The 17308-nt window shown below is 36.1% G+C and overlaps 1 protein-coding gene across 2 annotated transcripts in view; it reads right to left on the bottom strand.

The window, feature by feature from the left end:
* LOC111861882 (unconventional myosin-Ia) overlaps positions 1 to 17308 on the bottom strand; it is a 273865-nt gene that overhangs the window by 18109 nt on the left and 238448 nt on the right. For both annotated transcript variants that reach the window (XM_033750543.1, XM_033750545.1), the window contains exons 20-23: positions 13384 to 13521; positions 7262 to 7368; positions 7038 to 7173; positions 5272 to 5424 (exon numbers count right to left, since the gene is read on the bottom strand). In XM_033750543.1, the coding sequence (XP_033606434.1) occupies positions 5272 to 5424; positions 7038 to 7173; positions 7262 to 7368; positions 13384 to 13521 (534 nt within the window). The remainder of the gene's footprint in view (positions 1 to 5271; positions 5425 to 7037; positions 7174 to 7261; positions 7369 to 13383; positions 13522 to 17308) is intronic.

Raw genomic sequence — 17308 nt, 5'->3', positions numbered from 1 at the left:
TGGAGAAGATCAGATGGACTGATTATGTGAGGAATGAAGAAGTGTTATTTAGAGTCAGTGAGGAGAGGAAGATCCTACATGAAATAAGAAAACGGAAGGCTAATTGGATTGGTCATATCTTACGCAGTCACTGCCTTCTAAAAGAAGTTATTGAAGGAAAGATAGAGAGGTGGATAGAAGTGACCAGAAGACGAGGAAGAAGACGTAAGAAGATGTTGGATGACCTTGGGGACAGAAGAGGATATTCTCATTTGAAGGAGAAAGCTCTAGATCACATTAAGTGGAGGAACTGTTTTGGAAGAGACTGTGGACCTGTCGTCTGACAGATTACTGATGAATGAATGCATGATGTAACACTTAGAAGTAAATTTTCTGTAGATCAGTAAAAATAAATCTTATCAAGAATAAAAACCAATAAATTTGAGATATCAATAACTAGAAGTTTTCCTCCTCTTGAGGAAGAAACAGTGGAGAAACAAGTTCTGTTATAAAAGTAACTGCCTGCTTTCCTTTCACTGTACCATCAATATCCGAAATGGCAAGTAAAAAAAAAACTTTAGTATATATACATAATGACCTCAATAAAACAAAACAATCTGGGAGGCTTCAGTGTTGGTTTTACTGATGGGAGTGATTTATTAGGTACACTGTTTATATGGCCTCAGATGACGTGATATACATACAAAGTATAATGAAAACTGGTTCTGACATTCAGGTGATATTAAGGTTATTACCTCAACAATTTGAGGGGCTGTAATGTTTACACTATTAATGACAGGGTTCATTAAATATGATGTTGATATGGTCTCAGATGGCATGATATACATACCAGTTCTCATGATGATCGGCTGAAGCATTTGAGTAATATTAAGGGTATTACATCAACAGCATGAGAGGCTATAATGTTGGTATTACTGATGCGAGGGATTTATCATGTATGGCACTGACATCGCCTCAGGTGGCATGACATATGCATATCAATTTTTATGTATATTGGTATAGGCGTTCAAGCAATATTAAGGTTTTGCCCCAGCAATCTGAATGGCTGTAAAGTTGGTATTACTGATGGAAGGGAATTATGAAGTGCACCGTTGGGATGGGCTCAGGTGGCATGATATACATACCAAGTTCCATGAAGATGGTAAAGATGTTGAAGGAAGATTAAGGTTTAGCCTCAGAAATATGAGAGGCTGTAATGGATTTTAAGTGAGCCGTTCAAATTGCCTTATGTGGCATGACATATATACTAATATCCCTGGCAATCGGTTCAGGCATTTAAGTAACATTATTGTTATTACTGCAAGAATTTGAGAGGCAGTAATGTTGGTATTACCGATCCAAGGGGACTTACGGAATATGGCATTGAGATGGTTTCATTGGTATGATATACATGCCAAATTTAATGAAGATTGATGCAGGCATTCAAGCAATATTAAGTTTTAGCATCAGAAATTTGAGAGTTCTAAGGCTGGTATTGCTGAGGGAGAGGATTTATGACTTGCACTGTTGAGATGGGGTTAGTGCACACATCAGGTTTCATAAAGATTGGCTCAGGCATCCAAAAGTTAATAGCATGGGTGGGGGGAGAAGCGCGTGCATGCATGCACACACACACACACACACACACACACAGAAAGGTGATCTCATAAACCTACTTTTATTTTTTCAAAATAATGTGGCATTGCTAGGCAATGGCCCTGAAATAAGCAACTACACAATAGCCATTACTAAGTAATTATTTTGCAAACAAGCACATCTAGATGGCAGCAACAGAATACAGCAACAATTGAAAAGGTGTTTTCAAAGCTGTACATGCTAAGATGTTATAAGCAGGGCGAGTTAGCTAGGGGCTTGGCACCAAGACAAACTCATTGGTGGTANGAGTGAGTGAGTGAGTGAGTGAGTGAGTGAGTGAGTGAGTGAGTGAGTTAATTAGAGGACTGCTGCAGTTCAGTTGTTGTGAGCTGTTGCTGTGATAAACTGATAGCTAAGGTCAGGGACAGTTCAGGAACCCACAGGAAGTGGAACGTCTGCTGTTGCAAGCCACTACCAAGCAACGACTGCTGACGTGACTGTGGGCACTGTTTTGTGTGTGTGTGTGAACTGTAAAGTGTAGTCACACACTGTGTTGGGCATCAGTTCAAAACCTGTCTATAGTCACATTACGCAAAATTGAGAGAATAACAAACGTAGGCTAATAAAGTGGGGCACGTGGTAGCATAGTGGTTGAGGAGCTATGCTACAAGCTGGAAGGTCACAGGTTCAAGTCCCAATGATGTCACTGGATTTTTTTCAGTTGACCTAATCCTTCCAGCTGCACTAAGCCCTGGGATTTACTCAGCCTCTAACAGAAATGAGTACCAGGAATTAATTAAATAACTTTCCTGGGAGTAAAGCGCGGCCGGTGCGTAGGACTGACAACCTTACCACCATCTTTGAGCCGACTGTCTAGACAATGTGGGACCCTCAACATCTCACAAGCCTATGGGCCTTCACAGCCTGGTACAGGGATAGCTTTACTTTACTTACTTTTTACTAATAAAGTAATTCAAAACACTCATGAACAAGAATTGTGCTTTCTAAATATTAAATACATGAAAAATTAACCCAAATATATTTTCAAATAGACTACATTAATAAAACACTGTAATAGACTAAAGATTTACCATTCAAGTGGGACTCAGTATTCCACATTTCCTCTTGACCAGAAAGGTGTTACAGTAAGAAGAGCAAAATAATGAATTCTCCTGGATGGCAAACCCTAACTGTTGATATCTTTAATTAGATACAGCTTGTACTGGTTGCACTTAGCTACAAACATGCTGGCACAGCATGCACACACTTTTCTAATACTGATACGAACACACTGCAACAAGTAAAAGATCTCACAAGTTAAAAATATTTTTTGACTTCCTAAACTTGACTACCTAACCTGACCTAACTAACTGGTCAACAAACCAGCAAACCAACACTAACTATATCACATGCAAGAGCGAGAGTGACAGGCTAACATTGAAATCTATCTCTGAATTTAATCCAAACCCAGTTTAACGTGACTCATACTCTCAAATCTTTAATTCTGAACTTGAATATTACCTTCCATCTACTCTCTGATCTTCCACATGGCTCTTCACAAGAGGTTTCCTTACCAAAATAATGCATGTGTTTCTTGTTTCCCAATATGAGCTGTATGGCCAGCCCAATTGCAGGAATGGCATCTCTAGAGTTCTATCTTCTAGGACATAATGCCAAGTAGCTCACTGAAATTCTGCTTGCCACTTGCTTCAAGCTGGTTTCTTGCTTGGATTATTCTTCAGCTCCAATGATGGAGGTGACATGTTCTTCTAGACTTTCAACAGACTACACAGCTTATATCCCAGAAGGTAGAACTCTTCATAACCACAGTTGTGAGAACTTCAAATCCTACATGTCATATCTAGATGGTGGTTGGTAGTTGCATGAGTGCTCAATTAAGCACCATTTATTGAAGCACATATGGAGGAATGGAGGTGTGGCTCCACCTTGGCACCAGATGGACCCAAATGGTCACCTTCACGTTCAGGCCACATTATCTTTGGTACCCAATAGGTTAGAGGCTTTCTGCACCCCACAGCTGGTCTGGATGCTGTGGAGAGAGAAATATCTCTTGTCCTTGCCAGGAATCTAACCTGGTCAATTGGTCCATAGCACTTAAAAACAGAAGTTTTTTCAATGATTACACTATCTGTAAGAATCAGTATCAAGCACCTTATAACGTTCTTGAGATATTCTGTAATATTTTCATACATATCTCAATTTATCATGGGGAGAAACGCATGTGATTGCACATATTAGCTGAAGAAAGCTAACTATATTTGTCACTGTTCTAAGCAATGAACAGCAGCTGTTTGGCTAGAGGTCACTAATACCTTGCTATTATATGACACACAGGTTAAACAATCTACAGTAATGCTACATACAAAAAGTGACTATCTCTAGAAGCACTACAATACATAAAGTATTGACATGACCACATGTAAAAAATTATGGTTCTTACAAGAGAGCAAAGATCACCCCACCTTAAGAGAATGAGAGTTTAAAACGTTTGATGTAATACAGCCAAAGAGTTTCCAGTTACAGTGTTTGGATTTAGCATGTCCTGAAGATCATAAATCCTAATGTATGAACATCTTTCTCATAAATTTGATTTGGCTCATCCTGGTCCACCACACTATCAATAGAATAAAAGATTATCAACTCCATTCACTGTGATTGATAAATTTTTTCTCCTTTTTAATTTTTCATCCTTGACATGTGTCGGTTGGAGTGATCATCTTCAGAAGGACATATTAACACATGAAGAAACTACTATTACAATGTGAGTGGTCATTATNATAAATTAATATGGTGTCAAACTGTCACAAATGTGGACTGTTACAGTTAAACTATTATTTTAGACTCTTTCCATTATCCTAGTCTACGAAACTATTATATTTTGGAAACTGCTTCAATTTTCTTTTCCCGGTGAACATGATATGAAAGACATATAACCAGTTTCCAATTTATCGTGGTTTTAATAAACAAGGATGATGTATAGAGTGCAAAATAATAGTTTTAAAAAAGTATAATTATCATATACTCTTATTGTGGCCATGCCATAGCTCAAGCGGTTAGTCGCTGGCTTCCCATCACGGCGGCCCAGGTTCGATCCCGGGTCTGGTCAAGTGGGATTTGTAGTGGACAAAGTGGTGCTGGGGCAGGTTTTCTCCAAGTACTTCAGTTTTCCCTGCCAATCTTCATTTCACCAAATTCTCCACTCCATCATCATAATCACCCGGGGCAGGCTACAATAGGCCAATCAGTGGCCACCGTGCCGAGTGGACCCAGTTGGACTCCACCCCCCACTAAGCAAAAAGAAAAACTCTATTTTAAAATAAACAGGCATTTTCCTTTCAATACATGTAGTATCAAATGCTACTCCATCATTTATATCTGAAATTTCTCACACATCATGGAGTAATTCAAATTAGGCAAATTCACTATTTCGTGCTATCTGCAACATTACTGTCAGTACTGTTTTAGTAAAATAATACTACACATACTAGTTTGGGCATTAATTATTGAAAAGGAAAGGATGACTATTTCAAATTAAATTGCAAATTAGAATGTGCAAATTGATGTATGGAGAATGCACATCCAAGGCTGCCACAATGAAAAATTCAGGAGCTATTAAAATTGATTCTCTTCTGTCAAGCATATTTAGTACCAATTAGATAGCATACTACTACTTACAGCACGAACATGGAAGACAGCTACATCGTCCAAATATGGACTAAGGGACAACCGGTAGATCTCTGCTGCTGGTACACGGTATTTAATCTGCAGTGTACGCTGGTCCAGTATCAGCATGGAGCTTGTTGATAGCACAAAGAGGATTGGAACAAACTGCACACAAGGTGAAGTGTCTTAATTTCAAGATTTCAACAGTCCGTGTTCAATCCATTACTGTAGCATTGTATATTAAATATATAACACAGTGCTACTGATAAATCGTTGTAATTAGTAGACAATCATACAGGAACACACATTATAAGCATTTTAAAAGATCAAGATTGCAGTGGTATGACCATATAAAATTGGACAGAGAACACCAAATAAAATTAGGAACAGGAAATCTATGCATCATTAATAAGTAGGCTAGAAGATTGCATTCAAACAGACATTTTCAGAAAGGGGAGTAGAAAATTATAAAGAATGGAAGATTAAAAAACAAAAATAAATTCAAACAAATCAGTTCAAATTTACATTCCACAAGTTGGAATACTTGAGGACCATTATGATCAAAGAACTATATTCTAGAAGACATTAAAAATTAGACTCCTTCACTTAGAATATCAAATCAGGTTTTGTGAATAGACGATATTAAAACTGAAGATAACAATTAGAATGGCTAAATTATTTTATTCATACAGTAATTAGAGAACTTGTTTTCTCTCAACATTTTTGTAGGTAAAAAGTAAAGTTGTTTCTATGCTTAACTCATTATTATAATCATTAATTGATCAATTAATTAATATAAGTAATAAGCACTTTTTTAGGAAACACCACTTCCTTACTCTCTTCCTTCCTTCAACTTTCAAACACAAGTACCATAAAAAATGCCTTAAAAATGTGAATTCTCTCTTTCTTCCCATAAAAATAAAAATGTATGCTCTACTATTGAAGCCTTGATAACCACCACTTCACAATATCAAAGTAATTCATAAAAATTTCCATACCCTAGGTTCAGATCTTCCCATTCAAAACATCCTGCCCATTTTCCATGAAATTTATTTCCATCGACTCTCCCATTTTCATCTATTTTATGTTCAGCTCAGTTTCTTCCCTTGTTCTACTTCCTTCCTAAAATTCAGTTCCTTGTACTTACAATTAACTCTGAGAGAAGCTGAAACTTGCCTAGAATGATGTTTCTGCTAATCTAAAACGTGTCTTTCTTCCCCTTTACCATTATCCATCTGCTACATACCTGATCTCACCACTCTAAATTTATCTACTTGTGAACACTGAAATTCAAAGATATCTGGTAATGATCCTCCCTTATTAAATTTTCATAATGACCACTGAATTAAAATAACTGTATAAGCATTTTAGAAAACCAACAAAGAGTCAGATACTTATTTGAAAAATATGTTCTGTATGCTGAGCTTATGGTCTAGGTATATGATTAAATATTTTACAAATACAGATACAAAAAGAAAGTAACCTTTTGAATGAATGGCAGAATACTACTCACTGACAGACTAAAATCATAAATCCAAATTTTGAAGTACCTACAAGAACATTAAAAGTTAAGCCTGATATTTTTTAAATAACGCATATGTAAAATAGCAACCAATTCCAACCTCTCAAACTTACAAAATTATAAAAACTACAGGTTCAAATATCTAAGGAAATATAAAACAATTTTTAGTTGATTAAAATATAAAATAATTAATTTTTGTTATTAAATATAAACAAACAAGTGAAGTAAGCTGATCAATGTGCTGAAAATAACTAACCTTCCCACTTGATCTGGTGATCTTGTTTATGATATCAGCGAACACCACATATTGGTCATTGGTTTCTACACAGGCCTTCTTCCACTGGACATTCTGTCTAAGGCGAACATAATCCCCCAGGAAAGGATGTGACACACTTAAAAGAAAATGCAGAAACTTGAATACTACATGTTTTTATTTAATGTAAGTATAAAATATACCAGTCAATTTATTACCATTCTCACCTTCGTGGATATGACGCTTTCCTTTCCTTGAAGATAATACTAGCTGTCACTTTTTCTCTCATTCTATTTCTTGCTGTTTGGTCAAATTTTAGTCGATATTTGTGACACTGGAATATGAAACAACAGTAATGTGTCATAATCCAAATTAGTGTGTAGTCTCTTCTTTCAACAATAAACTTCGTCATTCTTCCAAATAAGGTAACAGAGTGCAGTAAATGCATATTAGATGTCTATAAATTATCCAACTACTTGAAGCACAGGTATCTGTGTTCATATAACCATATTCTGGATATATTCTACGTACACACATATTTTTTTTTAGAAGTTTTTAACATGTCTTCCACAGATGAATCAACATGCATTTAAATTTCAAATATTCTTGCCCAACATATGAGTTAACGTAATATGGTTGATGTTATTCACAACAACAGTTTACATTGTATGGGACAGACACAGACTTTTTGTCATCTCTATAAATGGAAAATGAAGATCAATATGGGTGAATGAAGAAGCCATGAAGAAGGATCACTTCATCATGGCATTTTTAGTCTTTTCTGATAATAAGGTTATGATTGTCTTGAGAAGCCTTTTTCTGATTTTAACTCTATATATGACCTTTCATGAACAATGTTACATGTGACCTACTTCAAATTGTTAGCTAATTAACAAACACCTGGAATTTTTCTTGTAGCAAGTAGCTGATAAAATGTTACATTTTTCACACTTTTTACTTACCTTTATGAGAAAATTAATATAATGATAAATATCTCCTAGCCCAAACATCAAAGTAATGTTCAATATAGTTTATCTATGGAAAAACAATGATAACAAGGTAAATATAATATAAACGAAAAAAAAAAAACCCTACTTGTTCTCTCCATCTTCTTCCTGGTCTCCCCAGTTCTTTTGTTTGCAATTTCAATTTTTCTGCTTCCAAAAGAACCCAACTTACATGCATGGATAGCACATGCTTTTATCAACCCATATTTTTTAATTTAATAAAATTTCCTTGCAGTGTTTCTACTTTCAGATCTGATCCCTATTTATTCATTTCTTAACACTCGGCAGGGACTTATACTCTACAGCTTATATCTTCCTTAGTTCATGTCTATGTTTCTACTCAATATATCAAAGCAGACAAGTTATGAGTTTCCTACATCATAATCTCATTATTTCATAATTCTAAATAAAAATCCTTAATAATCTTTTAACATTTCCTGCCTCTAACGATGATCACTGTAATTTTATTGACTACTCGTAATGCATATATACATCTCATGTGGGGGCGGGTTAGAACACCTCCACCATAGCCCTGAGTGTTTTAGAAGGTGACGGAAAGAGAATCCAGTGCCTGGGTGCATAACTAGGCCACCTTGTCACTCAGGGATATAAATACAGAAACCTGATCCTCCAAGTTAGGGGTTGGATGTAAGGATGAAGATCTTGCTCCGTAAAATAATTACTGTTGCAAAATCCAAAGAAGTGAAAACGGATGGTCCAATCCAGAAATGTCTGTCAGAATCTTCTAAGAATGACTACGCTCAAAAAGGGCTTTTTTTCCAATGATGATGAAGAATAAGTATAGTTCAAAATTGCAGATGAATTGTAAACTTTTTCATGTTTTTGTATTACTCATATTTCATTAAATTTACCTGATAAAGAGATTTTGTATCTATTATCTATCTACTGTATCTATTTCTATTATGCAGGAAATTGAAAAAACAGACCACTGCTATTGTCAAATCACATCACTACTGTATAATGAATGAATGAATGAATGAATGAATGATACTTTTTCTGAAGGAAATGCCTGCAGCAGTACACTTGTTAAGAGTTATCTCTTGTTTACTTTACTGGCTGTACTTGGCCTCCTGAGTAAGGTGGTGGTATAGCGAGAGAAGTAAAGCTGCCAGAACTATCATATGCCATTACAAGATCCCTGTAATACCTTTTCCAGAAAACACTGAATTCACAGCAACCAGATCTGTTGAAACTGTATGGATTTTTAGTTATGTCTGAGTAATATCCATGAACATGACTTTAACATCTTCATTGAATTTCATGTTATGTCTGTGTCTGGCATGTATTCTGCCATGGCTGACTTTTCAGGTTGGAATTTTTAGCCTACTTTCTCTATTTTATAAGAAAAGATATGCTTATTATGACATTCCTATGTGTCCATCAGACCATGTCGTTGTTTCCCCTAATAACTTCTGAAGTAACATGTCAGATCTTCACAAAACTTACATGAACACTGTGAAACAAGAGGCAACCCCATCTGTTTATCAAAAAACCAACATGGCAGTCATCCAAACTTACAAGCTGGATACAATATTATATTTAAGCATCCTGTTGCACTCTACACGATAAATGATACAAACTCCGCCCCAAGTTCAAACAATATATATTATATGTCTTTGATCTTGCTCTCTTCTACACTACATGTTTCGGCCTCTAACGGCCATCATCAGGTGTATACTCTTACGTTGCTGCCACACTGAACCCAGTCTAAAATTTAACATTTAAAAACACATTGTTATTTTCTTCGTTATTATCAACATCTACCTCGTTGATATCTGTCTGGTATGTAGATTATTTTGCACACGTCAATTTTGATTTTCCTGTACTAGCACTATAAAATCTTTAGTTATCTACATACCAGACAGATATCAACGAGGTAGATGTTGATAATAACGAAGAAAATAACAATGTGTTTTTAAATGTTAAATTTTAGACTGGGTTCAGTGTGGCAGCAACGTAAGAGTATACACCTGATGATGGCTGTTAGAGGCCGAAACATGTAGTGTAGAAGTGAGCAAGATCAAAGACATATAATATATATTGTTTGCACTTGGGACGGAGTTTGTATCATTTATTACGAGCTGGAAGTAACACTAGCACTAATATATAGTAATAAAATTTTTAGTGGAAATGGATCCTAGTTGAGATAATTTTTTAGTTTAAAACAACAATGCAGCCACATGAAATCTATTGTGATATGATGCTTGAAAGGCAGAATAGGTCATTGCTAGGCAACAACTTGAACACATTCACGTAGAAACTAATGCATGTAACAAGAGGAGAGCAGTGTTTTCTGTGGTCTGCACCATGCATGTTGCTATGCAATGATGTGATAAACATATCTCTGCAGCAGTGATTCAACACACAGCAATGGAGGAAGTTGTTATTTTCTATGGGGGCCACTCTAAGGATATATAATGAGGATCTCAAGCAACTAGAATTACAGACAGTTAACCCATGTTGAGGGGGGGTCGAATACCTCCGCCATGACCCTGCAAGTCATAGGAGGTGATGAAAAGAGTAGTCTCAAATCTGAGACAGTAAAATATGGTTACAAGTCCCAAGGGACTCGGACCCAAGAAAGACAGTGCTGGCAAGGACCAGCAGCATATACAAAAGACAGACCCATCCTCTCATCAGAGAGGGCGCCCCACAAAAACAAGACCATAACTGTCAAATAGTAATAAATATCTGGTCATCAGCCCCAGGTGGGGCTCAACACCAAAACTTACTGACTGACTGAACGTCAGTCGCAATGTGACTTTGACTTTGACTAGAATTAGAATTCAGTTGAGTTCCAGGGTTGACAGTTGGCACAACAATTGAGAAGAAATAGCAAGAAAGTAATTAGGCTATGCAAAGAAGACTTCATATCATGCTGCAGTTACAGTGAGACTGTTATGAAGCCACTGCTAGGATAGACTATTGAAGACTGAGAACAGTAGTGTGTGTAACAGTGAACTGTAAAGTATGGAAATACTGACAGTTCTATAATTAATTGTAGTTACAAGTTGAGAGTATAAGTGCAATAAATCAAATCATCTAATTCAAAACCTGCCTGTAAGTCACACACATCCCCAAATTCTGACACTATATTTAGCTTTCACTTTGATGGCAATAATTGTGAGGGAGAGTCAGTAAATAGGCCACAAATGGAAGTAAAACAGCTGTAATGGATGTTACAGGTTTTCTATGTGTATCACTAGGTAGCAGCACAGTCCAGCTTCATGACAGTCTAAGTAGCCTGCGAAATAAAAATGAACCGTTGTGCCTTTGTGTCACTAAATCATATAAGAGCAGGCCACTCCAGTCTTAAAGCAAGCGTCATTAGAAGAAAGCAGTCTTCTGGGGNGCTTTCTTCATAGTCACCGCCGTGAAAGCCTCAAATCTTACAAGCGTCATTAGATTTAACATTGTGTCCACAGCTGAGTGTGAATGTGGTGATGGGCTGCAAACAGAGGAATATAACTTCCGGGATTGTAAACTGTACGAGGATCAAACGGCAACAGATATTTTGTCTGAGACCTGCAAAGGAGAATACCCAAAGTCAGTTACAGAGCTTTTAAGGCTTGGGGGAGAAAGATTTGTAAGGCATCTGTTACTTCATAAACAACAGCCCTAAATTAAAAAGAAAGAAAAAAGAAGTATATGTAGAAAATATTAATAGTATATTCGAGTTAAATTAAGAGAGATGTTCAAAAATCGCAGAGTGACCACTACGATAGAATAAGACATTTATAAGAATGACTGCCTAGGCCATTTTTGTATATACATAATTTTTCCAAATAAATAATAAATGATAACAAGTCTGGGTAGCAGTTGCACATGTGCATGTTCAGAGGCTGGTTTCAGTAGTAAAATGGCAATCATGCTTGAGGAGTGTACTAATGAAGAACAGCATTATATTGTGCACTTTTGAAGGGCAATAGGACTCAATGCAAAAGACATAAATAGGAAAACATTTCCTGTTTATGGTGGCAAGTGTTTGTCACATAAAGCAATTCATAACTGAGTGGCAAACATTTTGCTGATGACACAGAAGTTGAAACCGAGGTGCAGAAGTAGCTGAGATAGCAGTCAAAAGATTTCTATGCTGTGGGTTTCGACCCTCTGGTAAAGTGTATCAATGTTGATGGAGGATATGACAAGAAATAAACAGTTTTTTAAAGGTTCAGATACCACTGACTGTCCATTGTAATATACCATTTAAGTTGGGTATATGGCATGTTATGGATATAGATCTCACACACACACACTCTCACTCACACACTCACACTCTCTCTCACTCACACTCTCACTCACTCTCACTTACTCACTCACTCTCTCTCTCTCTCTCTCTCTGGTAATAACAAACTAATGATAATCCACAATTTAGAGGTTATAGCTGAAAATTTTACCATACTTGGAATGTATACTAGTCGAAACTATGCACAGAATGGGCAACTGATTGGATAATTATTAATTTAAGTTTCCTCTAACCTTATGACATAAGACTGAAGCATTTGGAGGTAAGTGAGTATTATAAGTTCTTCCTAGAACTTGCAGGCTGCTGTTATTGATCTAACATGTGCTGATCACAAGGGCATGGAATCTTGTATGTGCATGGTGTCATAACCAAGTTACGATAATCTTTCTTACTGTAATATTACTACTTGTACAACTGTTATTGGTTATCATCTTATGGGCAGGAAGTTTGCTGTATAGAAAGCAATACAAACATCTTCAAATAATCTAATACCTGAAAGGAAGTTTTGTTTGATTAAGAAGCTACATGACAACTGTAGAAATCCTATACTGCTGAGTAAACATTTGATTGTAATTATAAACAACAAGTGGGGGAGTAAGAATTCAAAATAAGGATCTCCTAATCAGAAGGGAGTAGCAAATACCACTGTGTTTTAACACTCAATAAAGAGAGTATTAACTTTTCAAGCAAAACTATTATTGTACAGATATTATGTATTTGTATTTGACTTGTTCCATAGCCTAGGGCATCAACCTATACTTTGATTTGTGGAATGTAAATAAATTCAAATTCAAATATCATCTTGGCACTGCCTGGAGTAGCAGAAAAACATAAGAAACTTCAGTCAGATTGTCCAGTTACAGTCAATATTCATCAGATTAAGTTCAAGTGTACAGATGAGGTGGTAATATGGAATAATGCAACACTTCACAAATTTAGCTTTTGCACTCAGACTTAACCAATACAAAAGAAGTTCTACAGCATTCACATTTTCTTGTTCACAATGCTTTCCAATTTGCTTTCTAATGTTCTTGTTACAAATATACTAGTTGCCTTAGAAGTCAATTATACTAACTCTCCACTTGTGGTGTATCCTTCTAAGGATTATACTGGTCTCTGTTAATCTTCTGTGACATGATGGCCACTCTCTGTTGACTGGAGATTCAGATTCTGGAGGAAGCTGTCGAGCAAGGCGAAGCAGAAACTGCCACCTCTAGAATGAAATTGTAAATCAGTCTTAATACTCATCTCAGATGCAAAAGAAATCATTGTAATCTGCTTCCCATTCATGAAATATAACAGATAATTTAATTTCTTTCAAACTGTGTACAAGCAATGACAATTTTACATCTTTCAGTGAACATAACTATAGACAATGACAATCATCCATTGTGTGTGTGTGTAATTCTCAGGGATGTAGAAGTTACTCAAAGGTTCCAGCTCATCTTTATCCTCAAAAGGGTTTGGTTCAAACTTAGGACTGGACATCCGAAGATTTGAGTCACAAGTGCATAAGATCTAAAGTCATTATTATCATCAATATAACAGTTACAATGATTAAAATCCTTCCTTCCATCTTTTTTCTGATATTGCTGGCATCTTATGCTCTTCAGTTCATGCTGACATTTTAACTACTAGACTCAGTTTTCTAAAATGCTTTATGAATTTTTGGCAATTCCTATTTATATGTTCTTACTATTGCCCTGGAATCTTTTACTTCCAGTTCTTCACTGTTAATCTTCTTTACATATGTGATGTGTCATTCAGTATCCTGCTACCCTGCAGATGAATTAAATTTCAGTACTCTTTTGATTCTTTCCATTGTTAACATCTAAAAGCCAAATCTATATGAAGCACTGCTATACACTAGCCATTTTGTTTCTGATGGAATATTTTATATTAGACTCATATTATGCAATTTATAAATGGTTTTTTGAAGTTCTCTTCTGTACAGGTAACTGCAATCTGAACATTAGCAAATGGGAGGCATTTATATTAAATTTATTATATTATTATATTAAATTTATATTAATTTTTTTCTGCAATCTTCTAATAGCACTGTCAACACACTCTAGATGGCTTATACATCAAAAAGAATAGGTAAAAGGAAAAACCACAGTGTGACACACTGATTGATCAATGTTATTTTATCAATTTTTTTCAAGCATCATTTCCCACAGTTCGTATCAGAAGATCCTACTGAAAGCATTTTTGCTACATCTGCAACAGAAAGTTATTAAACTATGACTATCAGCCTCATCATGTCAGCTGTCTATTTGTCCACGTGTAACAACTCATGAATAGCAGAAAGGATTTGAATGAAATTCGATATTTGGGAGTTTTACTGAAATCTGTAGAAACATTTCAACTCAGTCAAAACTGGACAACAGCAATTGTTACTCTATGTGAAAAACTACATGGGCTTTCACATGTACAGGTGTTGGACAAAATAATGGAAAAATTATATTGCCTACAATATAGCCACAGACCTTTTTGGAATGGACTCACACAAGTTTTCAACAGTCTCTAGCAGAATTTATACCATTCTTCTTGAAGAACAACTTAAAGTTCCTTAAGAGATTTTGGGGGTGGGAATCTGTTCCTCACTCTAGCCTCCAAAATGGACCAGAGTGGTTCAATGATGTTCAAGTCTGATGAATGTGCTGGCCAGGGAAGATATTGAAGTTCATACTCATGCTTTTCAAACCATGACTGAACAGTTCCAGCTGTGTAAATGGGAGAATTGTGGTCTTGGAAAACTGCATTGTTGTTCAGAAATAACATCTGGATCATGGGATGCACCTGATTACCCAACCTGTCCACATAATCCCTTGCAGTAATTAGAGTATGAAGGGCAACAATGGGGCCAACAGAACACTGTACCACAATAGTGCTGCCCAAACCATCCCAGAACCTCCCATGTGTCACTGCTGGAACAAGGCATTCTGGATTGTAGGCTTTCTTCGGTATTCTCCAAATACAAACCCTTCCTGATGTAGGGAACAGCACGAAGGATGACTCATCTGACTAAAACACACGTGCATTTCTATTTGTCTGTTATCAAGGTTTTATGGTCATGAAACCATTGTTTATGCATCTGTACATTACTCTCTGTAATCAGAGGTTTAGCAATTGCAGCTCTACCATGGATGTTGGGTTTGTGAAGCTCACATCACATCAGACAGTTTTTGTGGAAACAGGGTCTTCAAGATGGTTCTGTCACCGGTGCAACAGTAGTTCTGAGATTTTTAAATGAAATCCTTCACAATGTACAATGATCTCAAAGTTGATTTTCACTCACTGCTCTTCTTTGCTAATGTTGTCTTCCCATGATTTGTGTCTGTCAACATAACCTTAAAAACTGTCACTCTCGATACACCTAATAATGTGGCAGTTCTTATAACAGATGCCCAGCTAAACGAGCACCGCTTATGTGTCCTCTTTCAAAATCAGATTACTCTCCCATTTTCAGATTCTTTCACAAGTATGTCCCCCAGCACAATCAATAATGCACTGACATGAGCACTATATAATGAACACAAATGGATGAACATTCAGTATTGCCAACTGAAGTTCTTTCAGTGAAGTCAACACAAACAAGTAAATTTCTCAGTTTCTTAGTACTTCCATTATTTTGTCCATCCCCTGTACATCAAGAGTAATTTGGACATAACTTGCTAAATATTTATCAAAGCAAAAAATCTTCTAAACAAAAGTTGCATGGAAAAAATGAAATTTATTTCATGCCAAATATATTTTCCTCTTTAAAATTTACAGTATTATAAATTATTAAATAAAAGAGGGTGAATGTGATATGTATACATTTCCTAGCTTGTTATTATCTGTACATGCAATAATGCTGGAAGAATAATCATATTTTTTGTCCATCTGAACCACTGTGAATACATTCTACACAAAAGTGACCTTCTCTTAAATCATTCAGTTCTTTCAAAATTAATATTTCAGTAATTTACTAAGTCAGGTGCTATTACATAAAAGGATTTAGGTGGGAAGTTTCTACTCTCTTCTAAACCCATTTAAAACTTGATAAGGTATATCTCAAGCCAAATTACAACACCTTCTCTGGTGAGTAACATCCTAGGCAATTCAAGTTCTGCATAATACAGAGTTTACATACATATGTCATTGTAGTATGGCTGTAAATATTGTCTTGCCTCTGTGATCAACGTCTGTCAGGACTATCACATAATTTGCTACAGTAGGGTAAAATTAAGTATTTGTGTGTCTGCTTTGGAAAACTTGGAAACTGAAGTGGATGTTAATAAAGCTTGGGAAACTATTAGAGAGAATATAAAAATGTCTGCCAAAGAGAGTCTAGGTTATTATGAACTGAAGAAGCATAAGCCACGGTTCGATGAAGGATGCTCAAAATTATCAGATCAAAGAAAGCAGGCCAAATTGCAATAGTTACAGGATCCAAGCGAGTTAAATGGGGATAATCTGAACAATATAAGACGTGAAACCAGAAGGCATTTCAGGAACAAAAAGAGGGAATATCTGAAAGATAAAACTGATGAGCTTGCAATGAATAGTAAGAACAAGAACATCAGAGACCTGTATAGAGGAATAAATAACTTTAAGAGGGGTTACCTGCCTAGCAGTTACTTAGTGAAGGATGAGAATGGTGATCTGCTTGTAGATTCCCACAACATTTTGAATAGGTGGAGGAACTACATCTCTCAGTTATTGAATGTACATAGGGTCAGTGAAGTTAGGCAGACAGAAATCAACACAGCTGAGCCGTTAGTACCTGATCCTAGCCATTTTGAGGGTGAAAGTGCTATTGCAAAATTGAAAAGGTATAAATCCCCAGGTAGTGATCAAATTCTGGCAGAACTTATTGAAGCAGGAGGTGAAATATTACATTCTAAGGTCCACAATCTAATTACTTCTATTTGGCTAAGGAATAATTGCTTGATCAGTGGAAGGAGTCTATTATTGTACCAGTTCGCAAGAATGGTGATAAAACAGACTGTAGT

This window comes from Cryptotermes secundus, unplaced genomic scaffold (assembly GCF_002891405.2).
Source record: "Cryptotermes secundus unplaced genomic scaffold, Csec_1.0 scaffold180, whole genome shotgun sequence".
Classification (NCBI taxonomy): Eukaryota; Metazoa; Arthropoda; class Insecta; order Blattodea; family Kalotermitidae; genus Cryptotermes; species Cryptotermes secundus.
The sequence above is the reverse complement of the archived record's forward strand: the minus strand, read 5'-3'. Positions and strand labels throughout refer to the sequence as shown.